The 21,589-nt window shown below is 36.0% G+C and overlaps 1 protein-coding gene across 3 annotated transcripts in view; it reads right to left on the bottom strand.

Moving 5' to 3' along the window:
* Nucleotides 1–21,589, bottom strand: part of LOC147480698 (calcium-dependent lipid-binding family protein) — an 80,780-nt gene that overhangs the window by 30,628 nt on the left and 28,563 nt on the right. For all 3 annotated transcript variants that reach the window (XM_086577919.1, XM_086577918.1, XM_086577920.1), the window contains exons 25-35: nt 20,988–21,056; nt 20,032–20,529; nt 19,606–19,923; nt 18,356–18,487; nt 17,966–18,079; nt 17,596–17,780; nt 8,245–8,353; nt 7,950–8,093; nt 4,530–4,805; nt 3,606–4,265; nt 1,645–1,860 (exon numbers count right to left, since the gene is read on the bottom strand). In XM_086577919.1, coding sequence (XP_086434045.1) covers nt 1,645–1,860; nt 3,606–4,265; nt 4,530–4,805; nt 7,950–8,093; nt 8,245–8,353; nt 17,596–17,780; nt 17,966–18,079; nt 18,356–18,487; nt 19,606–19,923; nt 20,032–20,529; nt 20,988–21,056 — 2,721 coding nt within the window. The remainder of the gene's footprint in view (nt 1–1,644; nt 1,861–3,605; nt 4,266–4,529; nt 4,806–7,949; nt 8,094–8,244; nt 8,354–17,595; nt 17,781–17,965; nt 18,080–18,355; nt 18,488–19,605; nt 19,924–20,031; nt 20,530–20,987; nt 21,057–21,589) is intronic.

The raw sequence follows: 21,589 nt of genomic DNA on the forward strand, positions 1-21,589 counted from the left end.
TGAGGCTTGACGATAGACTTCGCGAAATGAGGCGTATTACTCCAAGAGAAACATCTGATTGCTTAAAAGAGTAGGAAGCCAACGCACCAAACATCATTACACTGCTCAGGAGAAAGAATTGCTTGCCATCATACATTGCCTTAGCGTCTCTATAACCAGTGAATACGAATAACTCTACTAGCAAGTCACTTCATGACTCAGAAAGCATTTGTCACTGAAAAGAGTCCAATGGAAAGACTATTTGGGAGAATTTCACCTCATGTCAATTACAACAATGGTAGAATCAATAACGTAGCAGATGCCCTCAGTCACAAGGCCGGGTTTGCATTCATACAGGCGGACAATCAGATATATGCCTCTACTGTCAACACTGGTCTCCTCAGTCACATCAAGTAGAGATTCTAAAGGATCTTCAAGCTCCAATTCTCATTGATCTGGTGAAGATGGGCAAGACCCATCGCTTTGGAATGACGGATGATTTATAGACACTACAGGACCGTGTCTTTATGTCCCACACATAGGTGGCAAGGTTTTTAAAAATGCATGTTTAAGCCTCAAGATGCGCCTTAAGCCTTTTAAGGGTTTTGCGCCATGAGTCTTGAGCCTTACAAAATATTAATGTATACTATGAGGCTGCAGCCTTAATGGAGTGAGGTATACTGTGAGGCCACAACCTAAATGGTGCAAGGCGTACTCTTTGAGTCGTGAGGCTTAGTGAGGCTCAGCCTCACCGGAAGTCGATTTTACACCAGCCGAACCATTTTCCCTTTTATTCCATTTCTTCCCATTGTTTTAACAATTTAGCCCCTAAGTTCATTAAAGACGAAAATGTTGCTATCAGATTATCTTTTGAGCATCCAAACACCTACTATTAGAAATGAGCAACCTCCATCATCAAACCCCAATTTTTCTCTTACAAAGTTTTCAATAATTTACGCTATAGTAATTTCAATAATATTACGAATTGTTTCTCAATTTTCTAAATGTACAGCTATTTTTTCTAACATCAAGTGCTAAACCTTGTTTAAGCCTTTGTAGTCCTATAAAAGCAAGTGCATTGAAGTCTGGATTCCCTTTGCAAGCACGAAATAGTGACTCCCTCTATCGCACTATTTAGAATAAAATTATTGTTTTACTCTTTGTTACATGGACATGCCATATTTTAAAAATAATCTGCGTCGGATACGTATCCACATGTCCGGGTCGGATTGTCAGCGTAACTTAGGTTTTACTGGTTAAAAAACAGAACATCATTTAATTGAACATTAAATTACAGTGGATAGTGACCTTTCACTACAGGTACAGAATTCAGTACATACTATATCCACCATACTAACAGGTCTTAAATTTTCAAGTTCATCCACACAGAAAATTAGCTTATTCGAATGTTTCTACCCATGTCAAAAGATGTGTTCAAGTTTTAGGAATTATCTAACCATCCATAATTTTTCAGTTTTGCTACAACCTAACTGAGATTAATTAAGCAAATAGTTACATGAAAAACTCAAGTTCAAGAAATGCACAAGTTCTTCCAAAATAAAACTTAAGTATACATGTGTTTGCAATTGAGCACATAGAATGAATTAATCAAGCATGAAAAGAGATATCACTTTCTTTTGTAAAAACATAAAGACAATAGAATACCTGGGCTTCAAAAGTAATACTTTGCACTTGATTTAGATCATCACTGGTATTATGAAGAGCGGGAACTTCAGATGAATTGAGCATATAGTCATTGTTTTTTACGTCCTTATCAGAAGTAAAATTGTCCAACACCGAAATGTCAACACCATCCTCTATAGAAACTGAATAGCTGCTTCCATTGCTTAAATATGTGCACCTCCTCAACAAAGCACCATTCTGAAACACCAAATAAAACAATAAGTGCATAGGATTGTAACATGCCCTTTAAGAGATTGAAGGAAACAAAGGTATGAAATATTACAGATATATCTCCAATGGAAATATTTTGAGCAATCACCATTTTAACAAAAACCTACATAACATGGACACTTCATATTCTTAAATGAATCCGTGTCGCACACACAACACACGAACACGTTGTGCATACCATTTCAAACTACTGATATAGTTACAACTCCATACTTTTATATTTATTTAGTTTGTAAGGTCTTGAGCCCAAGAAGTAGTTGTGTAATTAAACAATAGTAGTATTTTTCTTTTTTGATTACATGTGTCCTAAACTGCTGGTGCTAATGAGTTTGTTTTTAGGAGGGTGGGTTTTGCCATTCAAAAGGGACTAGCGGCGCTCGCAAGTGCGCAACTTGTAGCGCACTTGTCGCCTCCCCCAATGTAATTCGTTTATAATCAATAACATATTAATTAGTTACAAAAAAAAAATCAAGAAATTTAAAGACAACTTCTTCCTCTGTAGGAGTCTCTACTTTCTTAATATATTGCAAGGAGTAGTTCTAAAAATAAAATAGTCAAATAACATATTTATCATAAATTTGAATTTGAAGAGTATGAATGTCCTCCAAAATTAAAAGAACATTTAGCTTCAATAGGAGTAGTTATGTTGTGAAATTAGGTTTTGAGAGGTTCACAAAAATGAGGAAACTGCAGATCATAGAAGCCAATTGTACTTTTTAGGCAAGTGGGAAAATACAGTCAGAAAACAAATCAGGGATGTAGCAGAACTTATAGACGAAGAAAAATACTTGAAGAACTTATGGTAAAGCATGTATAAAGAGCTTCTTTCCCTCATTAAGTTTGGCTTATTTGTTTCCACAATTGCATTTTTGTCTGAAAGACTGAAACCATTAATTTTTCCAAGGCGTGCGTCTTGAGATATCCTAAGAAGGTTTTGTACTCTTTATTGTAACATGAAAATTAACAACAATATGGTTACTTATCCTTTCTTGAGAGTGTGATCCATTTGAAGAACTTTCAAAGTTGCTCAATCTGTTTCTTAAGTGGTTAATGTCATTGAAGACTTTCCTACCTTTTATTATTATTATTTTCTCTGTGTGTATGTGTGTGTTCTCAGAGAGGGGGGTTGGAAGGGAGCAATGTCCCACATGTCTCCACTTCCAGAAGAGCTACAAAACATTTGTTACTGTAGAATTGGTAGTTGGAATTTCAAAACCTTGCAATTAAATGGAAGCATTTACTCTCCACAAAACAGATATGCGCACTAACTGAATGTTTTCAAGTATTCAATTAGAGGTTTTCATCCTTTATTGTCAGTACTGAAGCAAGCTACTCAATTCCACTAATAGACGTTAGCATTCAATAATCAGAAACAATGTCATTTATGATTGCATAATTCATAATTGACATTATAAATACAATTGTGTAAATTAGCATCATTCAACCAGCCTAGAACAGTAACAATAATGATGAGGATGAGGAAGGCGGCAACTATAATGATGTGATAATGATCATGTTACCCCGCAAGAATAGAGTATAAGGTCATTGTTCATTCAGCTGTCATCAATTATTGATTCTAACTAAGATGTGCATTAGAAACATACAACACGATAACCTCATCAACATATAATTATGTACCAAAAACATTTGAGTGTTTTTCAGTTCCTGGGACTGACTATAAAGAAAGACATAAGGTGTTAAAGGATAAGTACCTCTATTTTCACATTCATGAATCGCAACTTCTTACCACGCCCAATTACAATTATAGGATGAGATCTAGATCGCAAAGTTTCTTTCGGGTCAATTTCTTCGCTTAGATAGATTGTGCCTCCAGAACCATCATAAGTATACTCATCGACTCCAAGCACGTCCACTATTAACTGCCGATTTGGCGATAGACGGACCATGTCATCCCTCTGTCTATAAAAAGGTGAAGTGAGTTTTATACTCTTGCTTTTAGTAAGAGGGTCATTCTTAGGATCCAAAGCTTCCTCCCTTCCTGTTATAGCTCCCAAAGCTGGGACAAAAAACTCGCCAACGGCAAGAAGAAAATCAGGAACAACCAGAATGCGTGGCTGCTGGATGCGAAGAACAAAGGATTGTGAAGATGACCGGAATCTATAGTCCATCAACAGCATAGTTGACTTTGGAATATCCAAGTCAGACTTAGTCTCCGAGTTCTTTGGTGTAGAGTCCCCAGTATATTTTCCAAGATAAATTTGATTTGAAACATCCGTGGATGAGCCCAGCATCAGACGCATTTCAGGCCTTGTATCAGGACGGATGTCAAAGATTGAAAATATAGGAATAGTTAAATAAAGATCTGTTTCAGACGAAGAAGTCATTCTGTATGATACCCAAAAACCTTCTATCTGCAAAAGCAGAAGAGAGGAACCTCAGAAAAACATAATATAAATAAATATATAAATTAATAAATTAAAATAAATAAAATAAAAGGTAGATGTACACAATCATTTAAATTCTAACCCACGGATATTGTCAGATTGTTGACATTACAATACTTACCCGAAAATAGAAATACGGTATAAAGCTACACAACATTAAAGATAATAAAGTTCCAAAATTGAAGATGCAAGAAAAGGAAATGTAACAAAACATAAAAGAGAAATACTCACAGCAACATGAGCCAGAGGTGATTCCTCATCGATTCCATTATACAACTCTAGCAAGGCATAGTTAACTTCAACAGCCACAACAGTAACAGTGCGTGACAGGAATATTTGACTATTAAGATTGACCTTATCAGCAAGCATGCGTATTGTATCTTTTGGGGCAGCAATGTTTCCACGAAAACTTGGAGGAAGGCTTGGCTCTTCATTTAAGTTCATGTATGCACAATCCAGAATAACACTATATTCTTTATCAGACATCACACCATGTAGAACTCCAACCTGATAAAATAAGATGTAAAAATCAGTTTAAGTTCCTGCAATGAAATAACACACTACCTAACAAGATATTTAAACTTTTTAAGGCAGAGATGTCAAGTTCAGAAGATATACCAAACATAATCAATATGTGAAACATTCAGGCCTTTGAACCATTGCACTTATTAAAAAAGAGAATAAGAAAACCTCCAAAAGAAGGAACATGGGCATTCAAACAACTACATTGAAGCATAAAAAGGCAATATATAGAATATAAAAGTATAATTAGTAATATGCGCTTAACATAAAAAGACTAAAAAGATAACAAAAACAGAAAGGACACGTGTTTGAGCATTTTCAAAAAGAAATGCATCTACATTACCAAATCCTCTTTCAGATAGTGGCAGAGAAAATGTAATCCTTTCACATTTTTTTCGAAAAGGTATACGAGCTTTTTTTCACGTCAATTGGTATACATGCTTCTGATTTTTGTCAATTGAGAAACTTGTTAAGACGCCAATAACAGAGAACTGACATGGCATTTTTCGGGTGGTGATATACAGACCCACCATATTACTTACTAAACACACTTTTTTATGCTTAGACTGAAGGGCCCATAAATTGAACTCCACACCCACCGTCCCTGGCCTTATTCTGCCATTTATTCTTTGACGATCTCTCCTTCCTCCGCCATCCTATGTCATCTACTATTGTTTACCACCACCAGAATTTTCACCTCCATTCTAACACCCCCACCACCAGTACAACTAATTGCTTCGAACATTGAATAAAACAATTTGTAAGGAAAGTGAAATACGTTGGTCACTAGGTACCTTACCAAGGGACAATGCAGCTTAAGCATATAAGGTTTTCCACTAACTAATTGCAATCTCAAACACTTGATTACCATTCATAAGGTTAAGCAGTTTTTCATGTTATTTCAAATAAAGAATCAAGGGTCCAAGTAATTCTTGAAAATGGGTTGCTGTGAATCCGTGTTTTTAACAATAAAAAATGGTTAACAAAATCCACATTATTCAGACTGCAACACAAATTCACAATCAGAGCTCAAATTGATCATTGAATGCTAAAGCCAAGTCTTGCAAACTAATCTCATTTAATTTAGAGGCTAGCTGACTCACTGGCTTGGGATGAAGGGAGAAGGGGATATGAATAAAAAAGAAATTGGAGAAAGAAGGGAAGGTGGGTGTGGAGCTCATATTATGGGCACTTTAGTCTAAATATAAAAAAGTAGGTTTTGTAAGTCATATGGTTGGTGTGTATATCACCACCCTTCTTTTCCCATATGTCAAATGTTGTTTCCCAAAACAATACTACTCATTTTTTGGTTCACCACCTCTCCTAATTTTCCTAAGTCAAAGTGGCATGTGAGAAGATTTGGAGACAGTTTAAGAATTGGTAAAAGGTCGTGGTGGAAAGGAAGATGTTAGTAGAGATGGCGGTGGAAAGGAAGATGGTGGTGGAAGTGGTGGAGATGGTGTAAGTGTGTAATGTTGATCTTTTAAATAATTTGATTAGTAAAAGAAAAGTAAGTTCAAAGCCACCAAGAAGAAACAATAGAAAGGACCAAATATAATAATAATACTAATAAAGACAGAACGAAACCTCATGGGTAAAAAAAAGTGTATACATTTACAAGTCCCTTAAAAAAAAAAAAAAAAAAAAAACAAACTCACAAATGGGAATTAAAAGAATTACTAAGTAAAAATGTGTATCCCGATGTTTAGAAGTACACATTGTTCCTGGGATTTGGGGTACATGGGTGTGCATGGGAGTCGGGTTTTTGGTGTTGATGTATTAGTTCCATTATATCAATACAACTTTTTTTATCAATCAAAAATGTACTAAATGTTTTACACTTTTTAAATGCTGTGATCCACAAAGTCTGCCATCCCAATATATTACAAGAATCCAAAACTTCAGTCATCCCACGCTTTAGTCAAATCAGACTTTGACACTTTCAAAGTCTGATCATTTCAAAACCTTCTGTTAATGGTTTCCAGTGGTATGTTGTTAGATACAAATATTTAAACATTATAACCAATGTCTAAATTTCTGCTAAAATCACATATGGCTACTATGTGGAACCTCTATAGATGTGTAAATTCACACATCCAACTGGTGATGGTATTATAGATTTCTTTGTCTCAATAATCATAACCTCCTTTGAGTTTTTACCTATCAAAAATATGTTATGCGAACTCTGCACTTCTATAACAGTCCACTAACCTGTTCCGAATTCTATTTCAAGGACCAACAATCTTATACTACAAACAAGCTTATTTCCCCGAAACTGTTCAACCCAGAGAAGAACCCTTGCCTATACCTTCCATAAACATGCATTCTTGCAACAAGTTGCAGGAGTCCAATATTATTTCTTAGTGCTTATGAAAAAGGAAATAACTCAAACTTGTCTCGTATGAAATCTATTCAACTATATTCCTATCTCCTTCCCTCCCATAGATGGAAAGAATTGAAGAACTGGACTCTTTAGCTAACATTTGCTTGGTTGTTTTATTATCCTAAGTCAGAACCAGTGCCACCATTTTTTACTCAAGCTTTATCCTGGTAGATACCATTCTTTGAACTTGTAATCTATTCTATCAAGGACCATGGAACCAAAAGACAAGGAGCCAACACTCTGTAGCTTTAAACTTTTCTTCATTACAATAATTCCTCGAGGAGTTGAGGATATACAGGGTGAAAATTGCAATGGTTCCTTAAAAATATATCCTGCATCAACATTTTCCTTAGGTCTTTCCCTGGATTTTGGTCTGTGTTTTTTTTCTTTTTGACAAGTCGGAGAAGACTGCTCACAAAAAGGAAAGACAATCTCTTGCCATCTCTTTTTTGAAAGAAAATTGGAAGGAAATCAATTGTTCCATACTTATTTCTTTCATACAATAATTATTGAGAATATATTGAAATACTAAACTACATTCCAGCTAGTTTTGTGCAACTTGTCTCAATCCCTGTCAGGTAGATTCAACCAGCAGCCCCCGCTGGTGAACAAACTCAGACTTGTTTTCAAGTATAATGGCATACACATTTTGAGTACATTTAGATTAAACAACGAGGTCAATCAATAAGAAATCTAACAAAACAAAAACTGAAGCACCTCAGTGCACATTGGGTTGCAACTTTTACCTTAATGTCAAATGAAAAGGTTGGAACTTTCCTGAAAACATCCCTCAAACTGCGACGTACACATATATGAAGTCCTTGGGCTTCTCGTATCATCGGCTTTCCAACAAAACCATCAATTCCAACGGCCATGTTAACTCCAAGTATCTGCAGTACAGAAGTTGCCGTGCAACAAAGTTTGTCAAGTACTCAAGTAGAAATGTAACCTACCTCTTTTCCCTCAGCCTTTATATCTATTTAGAAAAAGGTAGAATTGCACAAATGTCTGATACTTAAGAAAGATGAACAGACCACTTACCTCTGCATGAAGAATATCAATATGGACAGCAGCAGGATCTTCCTCTGTGCCGCCATGCCAACTAAATTTGTTTATTACCCGTAGCTGGCCTAGATCAAGTTGCAAGAAACTGCGAGGAAAAATACTTTCAGGGAGAGGCTATAATGCAATTCATCAATAGATTCAATGTTTTTTCTTATTTAATTTTTGTCTAATTAAAGTGTCAATAGAAAAGGTTTAGCTAGAGTTTTGGATAGTTCAAAAGTTTCTAAATCTCAAAGTGCCTTGATTAGCAAAACATCTAAATCTATAAAAGGATATTTTACAATAGAGAAAGGAGTTTTTCTTTTCAGTTTAATAAAATTTTGGATCGTTTGTTCAGTTTTGGGTTGAAATGAAAGTCAATGTTTCATGTTTACTTTACATCGGGATACGAAAACAATATTGAACAAATACAGTGATATAAACAGTACACACACATGAGGATTGACAACTTGACCTAAATGACCGCATAAATCTACCAACAAAAACTTAAACGTGATTTTGTATTGTCATCAAAGTATATAAATAGGGGTATCCTTTTAAGAATTTGCTCTTCCCAGCCATGAGTTTTCGAGCATTATCTAGATGGAATCTATGAAACCAACAAAATATTGGCAATACAAACCAAGGAAAGAAGAGACAGAAATAATTTAGGGTATGGATTTCAATTATGTCTCTTCATGCTTGACAACAATGACGTGATCTCGAATATTAAGTGATAGTCAACGTCAATACCCACTCAATAACCAAAAAGCTACAATAACAGGGAAGGTTTAGCATCAAGGTCTTGAGACTGACTCCCACCTTCACCTGGGGAGGGGAATTAAGGGTTTAGAAATCAATGTGAATAAAATTTCAACCAAAATCGAAAAAAAAGTAACATGTCTTCTGTCCCAGTTAACACCTAAAAGCAGGTTTAAGTATCAACACTTAGAATTGACCATGAACGAAAATGTGTAATAAAAGGCCCAGCTGAAGGTGTGTTTCTTCATGTGGAGCTTCTTGTTGGAGGACCCATTACTACCAATAACCTTACAAAGAGAAGGAATATTATTCCTCATAGATGTGTCATGTGAGAATGAGCTGATAAGACATCATAGCATAGACATCTATTCCGAGATCGCACCTCTGCTACTGCTCCATGGGGATTCTTCTTGAGCAGTTTCAAATGCAACAACCTTTTTTGCACCTTTTTCTGCTCCATGGTGAGTATCCTTGTACGAGCTACTAGAGAATGCAGCACCTCCATAAGAGGAGTACAAATATTTAAATTTCAGAGAATAAGTTGGACTTGGAGTTATCCGACGATATAGGCAGTATAGACTAGAGCAGAACAGGGTGCAAGCACGTGATCTCGGTCAAGTGGGATGACTCACAAAGGTGGATGGAAACCTGCAATTGCTTTATGCACTAAAGTCCTCTTGGCTGTCCATGGTGTCTTTTCTAGTGCTTTACAATAGATACTGATCATTTTCGATCATGTTTGTTGTAAGTCTGTGTAGAGTTCTGCGTGACACATTAGATAGGTGGGACACTTCACACACCTGAAGGGTGGGGAAGTGTCCCAGCTCGTGGGTACACCAACTGTGTGTTATAAGCCTAAAATCCAAAAAACTCTATATCTCTACAGTTACTCCGCAAGTATCATAGTATAATACTAAGTTACTAACATAGTAAAAATTATTATTTTTCAGAATGATTTGGATGCTATGTTAGAATTCTCCGCGAGTCATTAGATAGGTGGGACATTTCGCCCTCGTGTATTTTTTTGAGGTTTTTCATATTGCAAACAGATTATTTTCCTTATATAAGAAGTGTGAGAGAAAACTGAAACTAATTAAGCCGTACTCTCTATTCTCTCTCCTTTCTCTCTAAACTTTCTTCTCTATTAGCAATAATATAATTTTACTGTCTGATATATCTTCTCCTATTATGTTTCTTTCCCTTCTCATGTTCCTGGTGACTGGATTATTGATGTCAAATAAGATCCACAATAATGAGAATGCTCTCCTTTTTGGATTACAAGACCTAGATATAGTGTGGGACTGTGGGAGTCTTTTGCCTACTCCATCCGAGTTTTACAAGCTATATGATTTCCCCTTTCAGAGTTACAAAACATATTGTGAAAGTAGGACTCTTTACCCTACTCAACTAGAGTTTTACAAGCATTAGACTTCTAACAAGAGCCTATCTCCATGTACATAATCGCATAGGCCCATAACAACACCAGTAGGGCGTAACTGACTTGCGAAGCATGATCATCCTTTCTGCATGACAATCCTCTATGATCTTCATTTCTATATGATCATCCTTCCTTTATGATCGTCCTTCTTGTGTGATCATCCTGTCGGAAGCTAAAGTAAAGCAGGAAGCAGAGACAGGATGCAGAAGCAAGAAAAAGAAAAGGAAGTAGAGGCAGAGCAGGAACCGAAAGCAGGAGGCAGAAGCAGAAACCAAGAGTAGAAACAAATGCTTGTTGTAAAGAGCCCTGAGCTCCTGCTCAAGCAAAAATTTAAGGTGAGGGAACTCATAAGTCCCTTGGTCCCGACTAGCCACTTGGACTTGCTAGGAATTTGACCCTAATCATACTTACCAGTCCAGGTTTTAGACACATTTCTCTCTATAATACAATCCTCCTACAAAGTACGCTTAAACAGATGTTTATTATGTCAAGCCTTGTACTTATCCTCAAATTTCTTACGTTGTGCTTCAACTTTACCTTTTTGTCTTTCCTTAAATCGCCACCTTCCACATTCAGCCAACTTCGGTTTGTGCGAAGGACATAACGTAACTATGGACCTAGGTTACATTGACAAGGGGACACGTGTCGGTGTCCGACACGGAGACGGGGTGTCGGATACGGCGAGCTGTGGGAGTTCGACACGGGGACACTGATAGGAATAATTAATTAATTTTTTAATAGATATAAAATTTATAAATTAGAAGTTTTCTCAGAAAATGAACTGTGGAAGTTTATTCTTTTAGGTCTGGAATCTGGAATATGTACAAGTGATAAATTTTCTCTAAAGTAGATGCAGGAAAAAAGCTAAATAAATAAAAAATCAGGGAAGTGAATTTGTATATCAGCTTTGCTTTTTTAAAGTCGCAAAAAGTTTCTGGTTGGAGAGGGAAAGATGGAGGAGTGGACCACCTGTACAATACAACTTACACGCAATTCTTACTGATATTTTTTAAACAAGACCCAAGCCCAGTCAACTTCTCACTAAAATTGTCCCAACATACAAACCCTACCTTTTCTCAAAAATAGATCTGGTGCAAGATGCAGCCGCCAACCACACCTACCAAAGAAAGAAGAAAACCAGAGGGTCGAAAATAGAAAAACTTGCCACCATTCTTCTTCATTATTTACTACTTTTTCTAGTCGTTTGTGTGCTGTCTTTTCTCTACTTTTTCTAGTCGTTGGCTTCTTTTGTTTTCCTCCCGATTTAATTGGCGATCGACAAAATTTTCTTTACTTGTGGTCTGCCGAATTTCCCCGCATTTGACACACATTTTTTTGAGATATTGCCGTGTCCATGTAACCTAGCTATGGACAAAACCATGGATGGTGTACTCTGCTCTAGTCTCTTCTAGAGGACAGATGACCGCTAGCAACGAAAATTTTCCACATGCCTTATTAATCATCCTTTTGACTTGGATCGTTGTCCCTAAGTTTTCAGTTGTCTGCTCCTTACAAGCATTAATCCGAAACTCTTTCCCATCATTCACTAAACAATACTTAGAAAGTCGTATATCATCAATGACGTCTCGATCCAAAGATATGGGCTACCAAAGATAACATGACATACATCCAGGGGCACCACGTCACACGTAACCTCATCAATAAACTGGTCAGTGACTGCAAATCTGAAAGTACATTGCAAATCTCAAAGTACATTGTGTAGTGATCGAAATCTCTGAATCTTTCTGTATCCAGCCTAATGGGTACATAATGGGTACAGCTTCTGATAAGGTGGTGTCTCCAAAACCATCTTTGTTCACAAGAGCTTTGAAAATCAAATTCTTCTGACTACCTGGATAAACGACAGCTTTTACAACATCATGTTTAACCTATATGTTGACATTGAAAAGATCTTCACAAATAACATCATTTGAGTCAAAGCTTCTAAAACACTATGTTTAACCTGTATGTTGACATGGAAGAGATCTTCACAACTAACATCATTTGAATCTGTATTGGATTTAACCATATATTAATTTAGTTACAGCCGTTCATACCGCTAGAAATTTCTCTACTGTTTGCTTTGCAAATTTTGTCCTTCTTTCCCCTTCCTTCTTTAGGTTCAAGTTCAGATTGAAATTTCTAGCACCTGTCTTTCGTGTTTCGTGTGCCCTGTAAGTTCACAATGTTCGCAGTAGTGCATCTTCGAGGTTGAACCGATTTGAATTCCATCTCTATTTTTGTAGTTCTTCCAACAAGATTTGCTTCCAAAATTAAGTTTGTCTAATATCTTGTCTACTTTAGTATTTTTTGACTCAATGGCAATAGGTAATCTTTACTATTCTTTGTCTAAATAGCAATAGCCCTTACGGTTACATCTTCAATACCATCTAAGTCGAACAATTTCAGTTCCTATGGTGTGTACCTTAGTTGCAGGATCCGTCCATAGTAGATAGAGCTCCCGCTCTAGATCTACGGATCTGGATGAGATCCGTCAGAGATCCGCTTAATGAGATCCGCTAATGTAGATTGAATAGTTTTAAAAGCGTTGTTTACCCATGGAAAGGAAATGGGTTTTTCCATATGGAAACAAATGGAAAAGGTTTTGTGTCTTTAGCTAACAAAGGAAAAGGAAAGGAAATAGATAAATAGAAACTTACTACTAATACGCTTCACTCAACAATACAATTAATAGCTTTTTCGCAAACAAACATGATTATTCCTTTCCCTAGTTTTAAATCTTTTATTTCCTTTCCTTTTCCTTAATCAAAATCTACACTTTATAAAACCCTAAAAGTCTCATCTTTATTGATAATCACTCAATAATTCATAATACACATAAACACAACTAAAACAACTCCCTAAAACCTTAACTATAAGCCCTTATTTATACTAATAACAATAAAAGATTTTTAATGTCCAAAGAAGGAAAAGGGAACTAAGTGGGCTCATGACCCACCAAGGGTTTTGTCTCCACCACCCCCTTCTCCCAAACCCCATCGAAATAAAATAAAACGAATTCATGGTCTACATCATTCTCCCCAGTTTGAAAAGAACTCATCTCGAGTTTGTACTGATGAAATTCACTGTAGTTAATGCCCATCACTCTCCCGCTGTTCAAACGAATTCGACCTCGAATTTTGCCCAGATAATTACTCACAAGGAGAAGAATGCACCATAATGTCTGCAAGTTTGCAAAATCACCATATGCAAAGCGATGCAAAAAGAAAAATATAAAACCACCAACATGATTTCTCTGCTCTATGGGAATACTACCACATCCCAAAACAAAAAATACGCATGCCTCCAATTGTAACTTTAGATGCACAGAACTAAAGAGCTTTGTATACTGAATACCAAAACCCTCCCAATCCGGATCAACATACTCAACAAAACTAGACTCGTCTTCATACTTATCAAAGATTGGTGGAGCGCCAAATAGGGGAGCTTCAACACCTGCCGGCAGCCGAGCGGCGCCATCATTGAGGGGTACACCCTCACGTTCCCCATTGAGGGGAGAATCCCTATTGGTGTTATCTTTTCTATCAACTCTGTTCTCTCTACCATTTTCTGGATCTGTAGCCGTCAGAAGAGAGATTGAACCGTCAACCTGAGATACATCATCAGTCCTAGCCACCGAACCATTATTCTGTGGTGGTGGAGGTGGTTGTTGCACCTCTCTTTGGATTGGAAACCTTGTTTCGATGTTTTTCATTCTTTCTTCTAAACGAGACATGCGAGTATTCATGGATGGAGGATGACTTCGAGTTGCTTTATGATTCACCATAATAACAATAAAAATTTGATTTTTTTTTTTTTTTTTTTTCAAATGAATAAATCGAACAGTAACCGGTGAACAGTACCCTAACAATGTTCAGTGAACAGTATTTCATAAACAGTAACTCAATGAACAATAACCCCAGTGAACAATATTTTCTGCACAATCTCCCAAAAATAACCGCTCCGATACCAAATAATGTAGATTGAAGTGACGGAAACAATACTTAATCAAAATCTACACTTTATAAAACCCTAAAAGTCTCATCTTTATTGATAATCACTCAATAATTCATAACACACATAAACAATAACTAAAACAGCTCCCTGAAACCTTAACCATAAGCCCTTATTTATACTAATAACAATAAAACAGCAACTAAACTAGTGGGCTCACGGCCCATGGGCTTGACCACCGAACCTTGAAAGAAACGAACTCATGTTCTACATCATCCGCGCTCCTAAAACCAAAGATCCGCACTCCTAATTTGGGAGATTCGTTTAATTTGAAAGAACAGCTGTTTCTTTCTTGAGATTGGGGACTGTGTTATTTGTTTTTGTTAGTTTATATATTATTTTATTGTCTTCTACCTTTTCACACTCTTTCTAAGTCTAAAAGCACGGTTTTCTTAGCTGTTTTTACTGCAAAGTGCTGAAAAAGTTGACTAAGTACTGAAAAGATTGTCTGTTAAACTTAGAATTCAAAATTTCAAACAAAAGCATTAACTGCTGGTACTATCTCTTATTTACCCACCTGCTCTTTATCCTCAAGATTCCACGTACACCACTACACCCTATTAAATAACCTCTTCTCTCTTTCATTAAACACTCACTCTTCCTCCTCTCCATCATCAATTAAATATTTTTTTTCCTCTCTCTTCTCTCTCTATATATATATATATTGATTGATTTTATATATATATATATATATATATATATATATATATATATATATATATATATATATATATATATATATATATATATATATATATATATATATATATATATATATATATATATATATTAATTTGCAATATACTATATACGCATGATCCCCTGGCGAATCTAAACAATGGTGTTTTTTAAATTGTCCGCTCCCCCGCATCCGCTCACACACCCGATCCCGCTCCGTGTAACTAAGGTGTGTACTCTGCAAGACCTCCTATATATTTCATAAAAACATCATAGTCTTCAACACCGATATCCAAAATCAAATAGTGGTTATGGAATTCAATGGTATACTTGTGTACAGTTTGACCAAACTTATGTTGGTAGTGCTGCCACTTAAACCATCTTTCTTATTCATCTGATAAATTGTTTTCACACCAAATTCTTAAATTTCTTCCACGTCAATTTGTACAAGTCTTAGCATTTTTATAAGACTTCCACCATGTAAGAGTGATTTTCCAGAAAGTGTTATTGTAGCGAAGTTTATTTTGTGAGTATTAGAATACTTATATATAGTTTAATAATTTTCTAATCGATCAATCCAATTATCCAACTTATCATAGTCCAGGACACCATCATAAATTGGAAAATCAACGTTATAATCAATTTTTGGGTTTTTCAAGGGACGCTTAGACTGACTAAAATCTTTATTAGAAGTCTCCGTCTTTAGTTTCGCTCTCTCTTTTATCTACTTCAACAACCTTCTTTTTCTTTTTTGTAAAATTTCGCCCTCTGAGGTGGCAGTTGAAGTGACATCTTTGATAAAAAAAACATTTCCAACAACTTGTTCATGCTAAAAGCTAGGATTGCAACTTGTTCTTCAAGTTTTGTGAGTCATTTTGTTTCTTCAATGTCTGATCTTTTATTTATTCCTTCTCACCACTAGTTTTCTATGAACTTCAAGTGTTTTGTTTTTTCCACCGAATTGCTATTAACAGTCAAGTGTTGGACCATAAACCACTTAAACCCACCAGATATTGATGTTATTGATGTTCTGATACCTCTTGATCCAAACAAGCAATCACGTAGATAGTAGAAAAAAAGATTAAGTAAGAATAAAGCAAAGAAAAAGGCCAAAAATGAAGGAAAATGTTCCTCTATTGGTTTCTATTATTTATGTCAAAATAGATCTACTGTATTGAGGAGGTTTTCTAATTAATCCTTTCTGGATTACAAGACCTATTTACTGAGTGGGAATCTTTCTACTCCATCAGTTTTACAAGAATTCTAACTGCCCCTTTTAGGGTTACAAGACCTACTATTTGAGTGGAACTCTTTACTTTAATCATCTAGAGTTTTACAAGCATTAGAATTCCTAACAAAATCCTATCACCTCTTATTTCTACGCCGATGGTTGCATAGGACCATAACGGAACCAGCTTTGGAGGGCGTAACTGTGCCACTGTGGTAGGAGCATAGTTGTCAACTCCTAAATCGGAACGGAAATCATTTTCTATTTTTACTGAATCGTAAATCGTATCGAGTCATAAATCGTAAGTTTCAAGCCATCTTTTATATAGGTGTTGTAAATTTTTCGGTATATGTATATACCTTAAGAATACTACTAATCACTTGTTTGTGTTTTGTGGTGTGGAGTTTGTGTATCCATTCAATTAGTATGTTTCCATACCAAGGCTCAACCCAAAAGTCTATAGCATCTACCACCAATGTATATAAAGTAAACGGAATTTTTTCTTTAACATCTCCTTGTTTCCTTTCTGATTTTTAATGATTCATAAAAAAATCATATCTTTTCCTTTCTTTTTCACAAACCAAACAGTCATTTGGGTTGGGTACTTGAATGCATCTACAAGTGAGCATGCAATAAAATGAATACACAATACTTGATTGATCGCTACATGTGAGCATATAGAATGATTGAATGCATCTACAAGTGAACATGCAATGGAATGAATGCATCTACAAGTGAACATGCAATGGAATGAATGCACAACACTTAATTGCCACAACTAGCACTTTTTTCTCTGGTAGCTTCTAACTAGTACTTTAAGTATTTATGTAATTACGGTCATTATAACAAGATATTTCTTTTCATCGATAAAAAAAAATGGCTTATGATGTAAGAAGAATATGTGAGATTCAAATTTTTGGGTTGAGACTCTATGTACTCTTTTCCATTGGACGTGAATTCCTCCTGCTTGTTTACAGTTTTGTCCGGTGTTGGGAATCGTGCACAAACCAACAAAAAAGATGGATACAAACTGAAAACAAATGTTGTCTAAATTTTTTAACTTCTTTGTGACATGAAAAAATCAAATTTTCCTTGTGCAGTACACACCCACTCCTCAACCATGGTTCATTAGTCAGTGATATTGCTAAATTATGTAGAAAGGAAAGTAAAAATTCAATACTTCAATCTAATATACTGAAAAATAAGGAATGGTGTACGGAATACGAACTCGTTGCTCATTGAATTCCGAGGGACAACAATTATTGGAGTGTCCAGTGATAAGTCTAGCTTCAACGCCAATGCTCCATCTATCTCATACTTCTGAATCAGCCACTCAAGCCCCCCAACCTTATCAACAAGCTTAATTGCTTCTTCAGTGGTTGGAGTGGCAAGTTCCATGAAGTACATTGTTACCTGCAAAAGAGCATGTGCATGCATTTCATCAGGAGACACTTTAAAAAAGAATAATTTCAGCTGCTCAATGACTTGCAACTGGCAACAAGTACAAATTTGACAACAAAAAACAACTAATACCAGCTGAACACTCAAAGTAACCTCTTGAAAACCAACCAGCTTCAAGCATTCTGCTAAGGACTAACCTCTTGAACAAACCTGTAGAGGAAAACTATTCGAACGCCTGAAAGGCGACCATGCAAGCTATAATCATATCCTTCATAATCATCATCTCCAGCACTATAGGAGTTGAATGTAAACTACAAATAGAAAACATACGTTAGCACACTGAAAATAAGTAAATCTTTAAAAAATAAATAGAAAATGATGAATAAGCTGTTATTGGAAGAAATGCAACACAAGACGCAAACTTGCTTTGCTGAAATATAGATATTTTCTGAGTGACCAATGCTAAACTCCCAAACACATAATTAACTCGAAATGAGAACCAATGGACAATTAAGCATGCCAACACAATAGCATCATCGATACGTAATTTTACAAGTGGAGAGAAATTTAAGAATCTATGATCATACCTTAATAAGTGACTCAGCGCCCTGATTGCGTATATCACAAAGCCAGCCCCAACAGTGATCCATACCGAGAGACATATCACACAGCCTGAAATTTCCTAGAACACCCTCTATAGAAAGAGAACTTGGGTGAACCTATGAAAGAACATTTTCAATAAATACGTATGTTCGCAGCAGCTTTAGAAATAACATTCAAGGTACTCATCAGTACAACAAAACAAACAGAAAAACGCATAATCACATCATATAAGTTAAATATATGGGAAAAAAATGTAAACCTCCAACTCCGTATTACTATGCTTGGGAAACTACCAAAACGCGTGGAGATAGAGGTTAAAGCATGCCGTTTATATTTGTCCTCTCAGTTTTTAAGTGGTTCTTTTGGCATTTTGGTCATCTCTTTCTGTACTTTTCACGGTGTATTAGCATGTTGGGGTGGGGTACTGGTCTTGAAGAATTAGCCTCTCTGGCTACTAGTTCAAGTGGTGATGTAATCCTTTAATTATGTTAATATGTATATGTTAACTTTTACATCTAAGAAAATCTGGAGAATCCTATGCTGGGGCATTGAGAAAAGTAACAAGTGCTTTCATTTCTTTCTGCTTTGGAGAAATTCCTCCTTCACTTGGCGGGTTGGGCTTAGCGGCAAAATGAATGATGAGTGACCTAGACTCAGGGATGCCAACAAAGTTGGCAGGTCACAGAGTCACGCAAACGTCATTGCTATTCCCAATTTCTACCTATAAACTATCCACAATGTGTTTTACTCGTCAAATTAAAAAGAGTACAAGTTGCAAAAGCATGGAGATTTAGTGGTCGACAAATGCGTAAACTAAACAAAAATTGAGAATATAGGGAAAGAAATATCATGGAACTATTCTACAAGAACCCTACACCACGGCATCACAGTCCACCACTACCACCAATGACAAACCCTCCACCACCTTATTCCAGTGAAATTTTCCACTGCACTACTGACAACCACCCACCACCACAACTTTTATAACCCGACACTGCCACTTTGGTACAGCTTTTCATAGGCAGATCACAAGGATAACAAATACTAGATTCACATCCTTTTTAATGGAAAAAGGGCCTGAATTATCTCTTTCTTTACTAGTGATACTTAAAGTTTAAAACTGATTCGGCCGAAAAATAAGGAGATGTTGCTGAAATTCAAGACCATTAATATAAAGCACAGACAACTTGATTTTTTTTTTTTTTTAAATGGCATTGACATTGGTACAACTCACCTTCAGGTCCAACAGAAAACTTTCCTGAATAAGCATTGCAAGCTGAGAACCATCCTCCTTATTGAGAAAAACACAAACACTGTCTACATCCATTTTCAAACGAAATACTACACGGCCCTTACCAGAACCCAACAACCCTTTGACAAAAGCACGGACACTTTCTTCTTCTGCCCTTTCTTTGTTTTCAGAGGTCTCTACTTCTGTCAAATGAACCTCAATTCCTGAACTCACCAAGCTCAAATCCAAACCAAACCCAATTAAAGCAACAAGAGTAGGTCTGTTGCAATAGAACTCCAATTTGGACATGCGGATGCTCATCTGGAAATTTCAAAACAATAAAGAAGAAAGAACTTATATACTAAATGTAACCTAATACTATAGCAAAATTTCAGGAAATTCTTGAGTCGCTGTGCACGTGTCAAGTACCTGAGTATCAATACCATCATAAAATGGCGAACTCGGATTCCTTGTTGAAAAGGTAACAGCCACAAAATCAGATGCATTTCTGTCCTGTGCCTCGTAGAATACCTCTCCAGGAAGTCCCTTCCCTTTCATCAGGTCTTTATCATGGACCAGGGCATCAGCAGAATCAATAGTAACTCCCTGCTCACTGCATTCTGAAGGATATGGAACAGAACTACAAGGTGCAGTCATACTTTGCAAGTGAAAATTTGAATCAGGGATAGACATGAACTCTGGCAGAGCATCCTTGAAAGTATCTTCTTCCTCCATAAATAATTTGTCCACCTCTTCTCCACTAGGGTCTAGGGTATCAGGAGAACAAACTTCAGCATCGTCCTTTAGCACAGAACAGGCTAAATACTGCAGAGACACAGATGAACGACCTTGAAGTTCATCTTTAATTTTCAGTGAGTGAAGCTTCATCTTGACAGTCAAGTCACCCCCAAAACGGACAAGGTGCACCTGTAAAAGAATTGTTAATCTCGGTGCATACGATCACTACTTAAATTCAGTATTCTCTTCTTCTTATTTCTGTTTCCTTTTCTCTTTTTTCTCGGTAAAACAAGAAACTCACTGATAACGAGACTATATGAATAAAAATTACTATATAGTATAATTCAGATTGTAAAACAGTAAAACATACAAAAAGAAAAAAGAGTATTCCTGCATATGACCAAGTAACGCCAAAATGCAAGACCTTAAAACTAATTTTGAAAGCCCTGAACATCTTGTGATAAAAGTCACAAAACAATGGGCGAACCAATTTAGTAACTATTGATAGAGGAAATTGGAAGTGTATTGGACAGTTGTCAAAATTCTTTTTGATATCAAGAGTTGTCAATATTCATTCTCCGAGTAAGAAAGAATGAACTAATTTATATTAACTACGAAAGTTGGTTCTACGTAATAAACATTCAAACCTTTCCTCCATCTGCAAGAACCTCAAGAATTAATGTCTCATCAAGCTTCTCATGCTCCTGATCTCCAGACTGATAAACAAAAGAATCACAAGTAAATTACTCTATTAGTACCATTATTAGCTACTAATAGCAAAAGTTTAATTAGTCACCATAGGCAGAAGAAACATATTTCTAAGAGAGTTTTGACAGGAAGCCGGACAAGTGCTGTAAATAAATATGCAAACAAAAAGAAGTGATTATTATCCATATTTTTCCTTTTCCAAATGCCACTGGAATGTGCAACAGCTCTATCGCATTTATATCAAATCAGCTAGGCAGCACCACATAGATTGCATATAAGCCTCTGATGCATGAGCATGGAACAATATTAGATAGTTCTAATTATATTATTAGTAGTCTTATTAAGTTAGAAGAGTTTCCTATTTGTTTTAGATCTAGGTTATTTAGTAAGGTTTCTATTTTGGTTTCTAAATAGAATTAGGAACAAGATTTATTATATAAAGGCATCTAGGCCTAGGCCTTCATTGTTAGATGGTTATTATTGATTATTAATTCTTTGAGAATTGTTCTTCATGTTTGAAGGTTTAAACCCTAGTTTTAGG

This window comes from Coptis chinensis, chromosome 8 (assembly GCF_015680905.1).
Source record: "Coptis chinensis isolate HL-2020 chromosome 8, ASM1568090v1, whole genome shotgun sequence".
NCBI classification, from domain to species: domain Eukaryota; kingdom Viridiplantae; phylum Streptophyta; class Magnoliopsida; order Ranunculales; family Ranunculaceae; genus Coptis; species Coptis chinensis.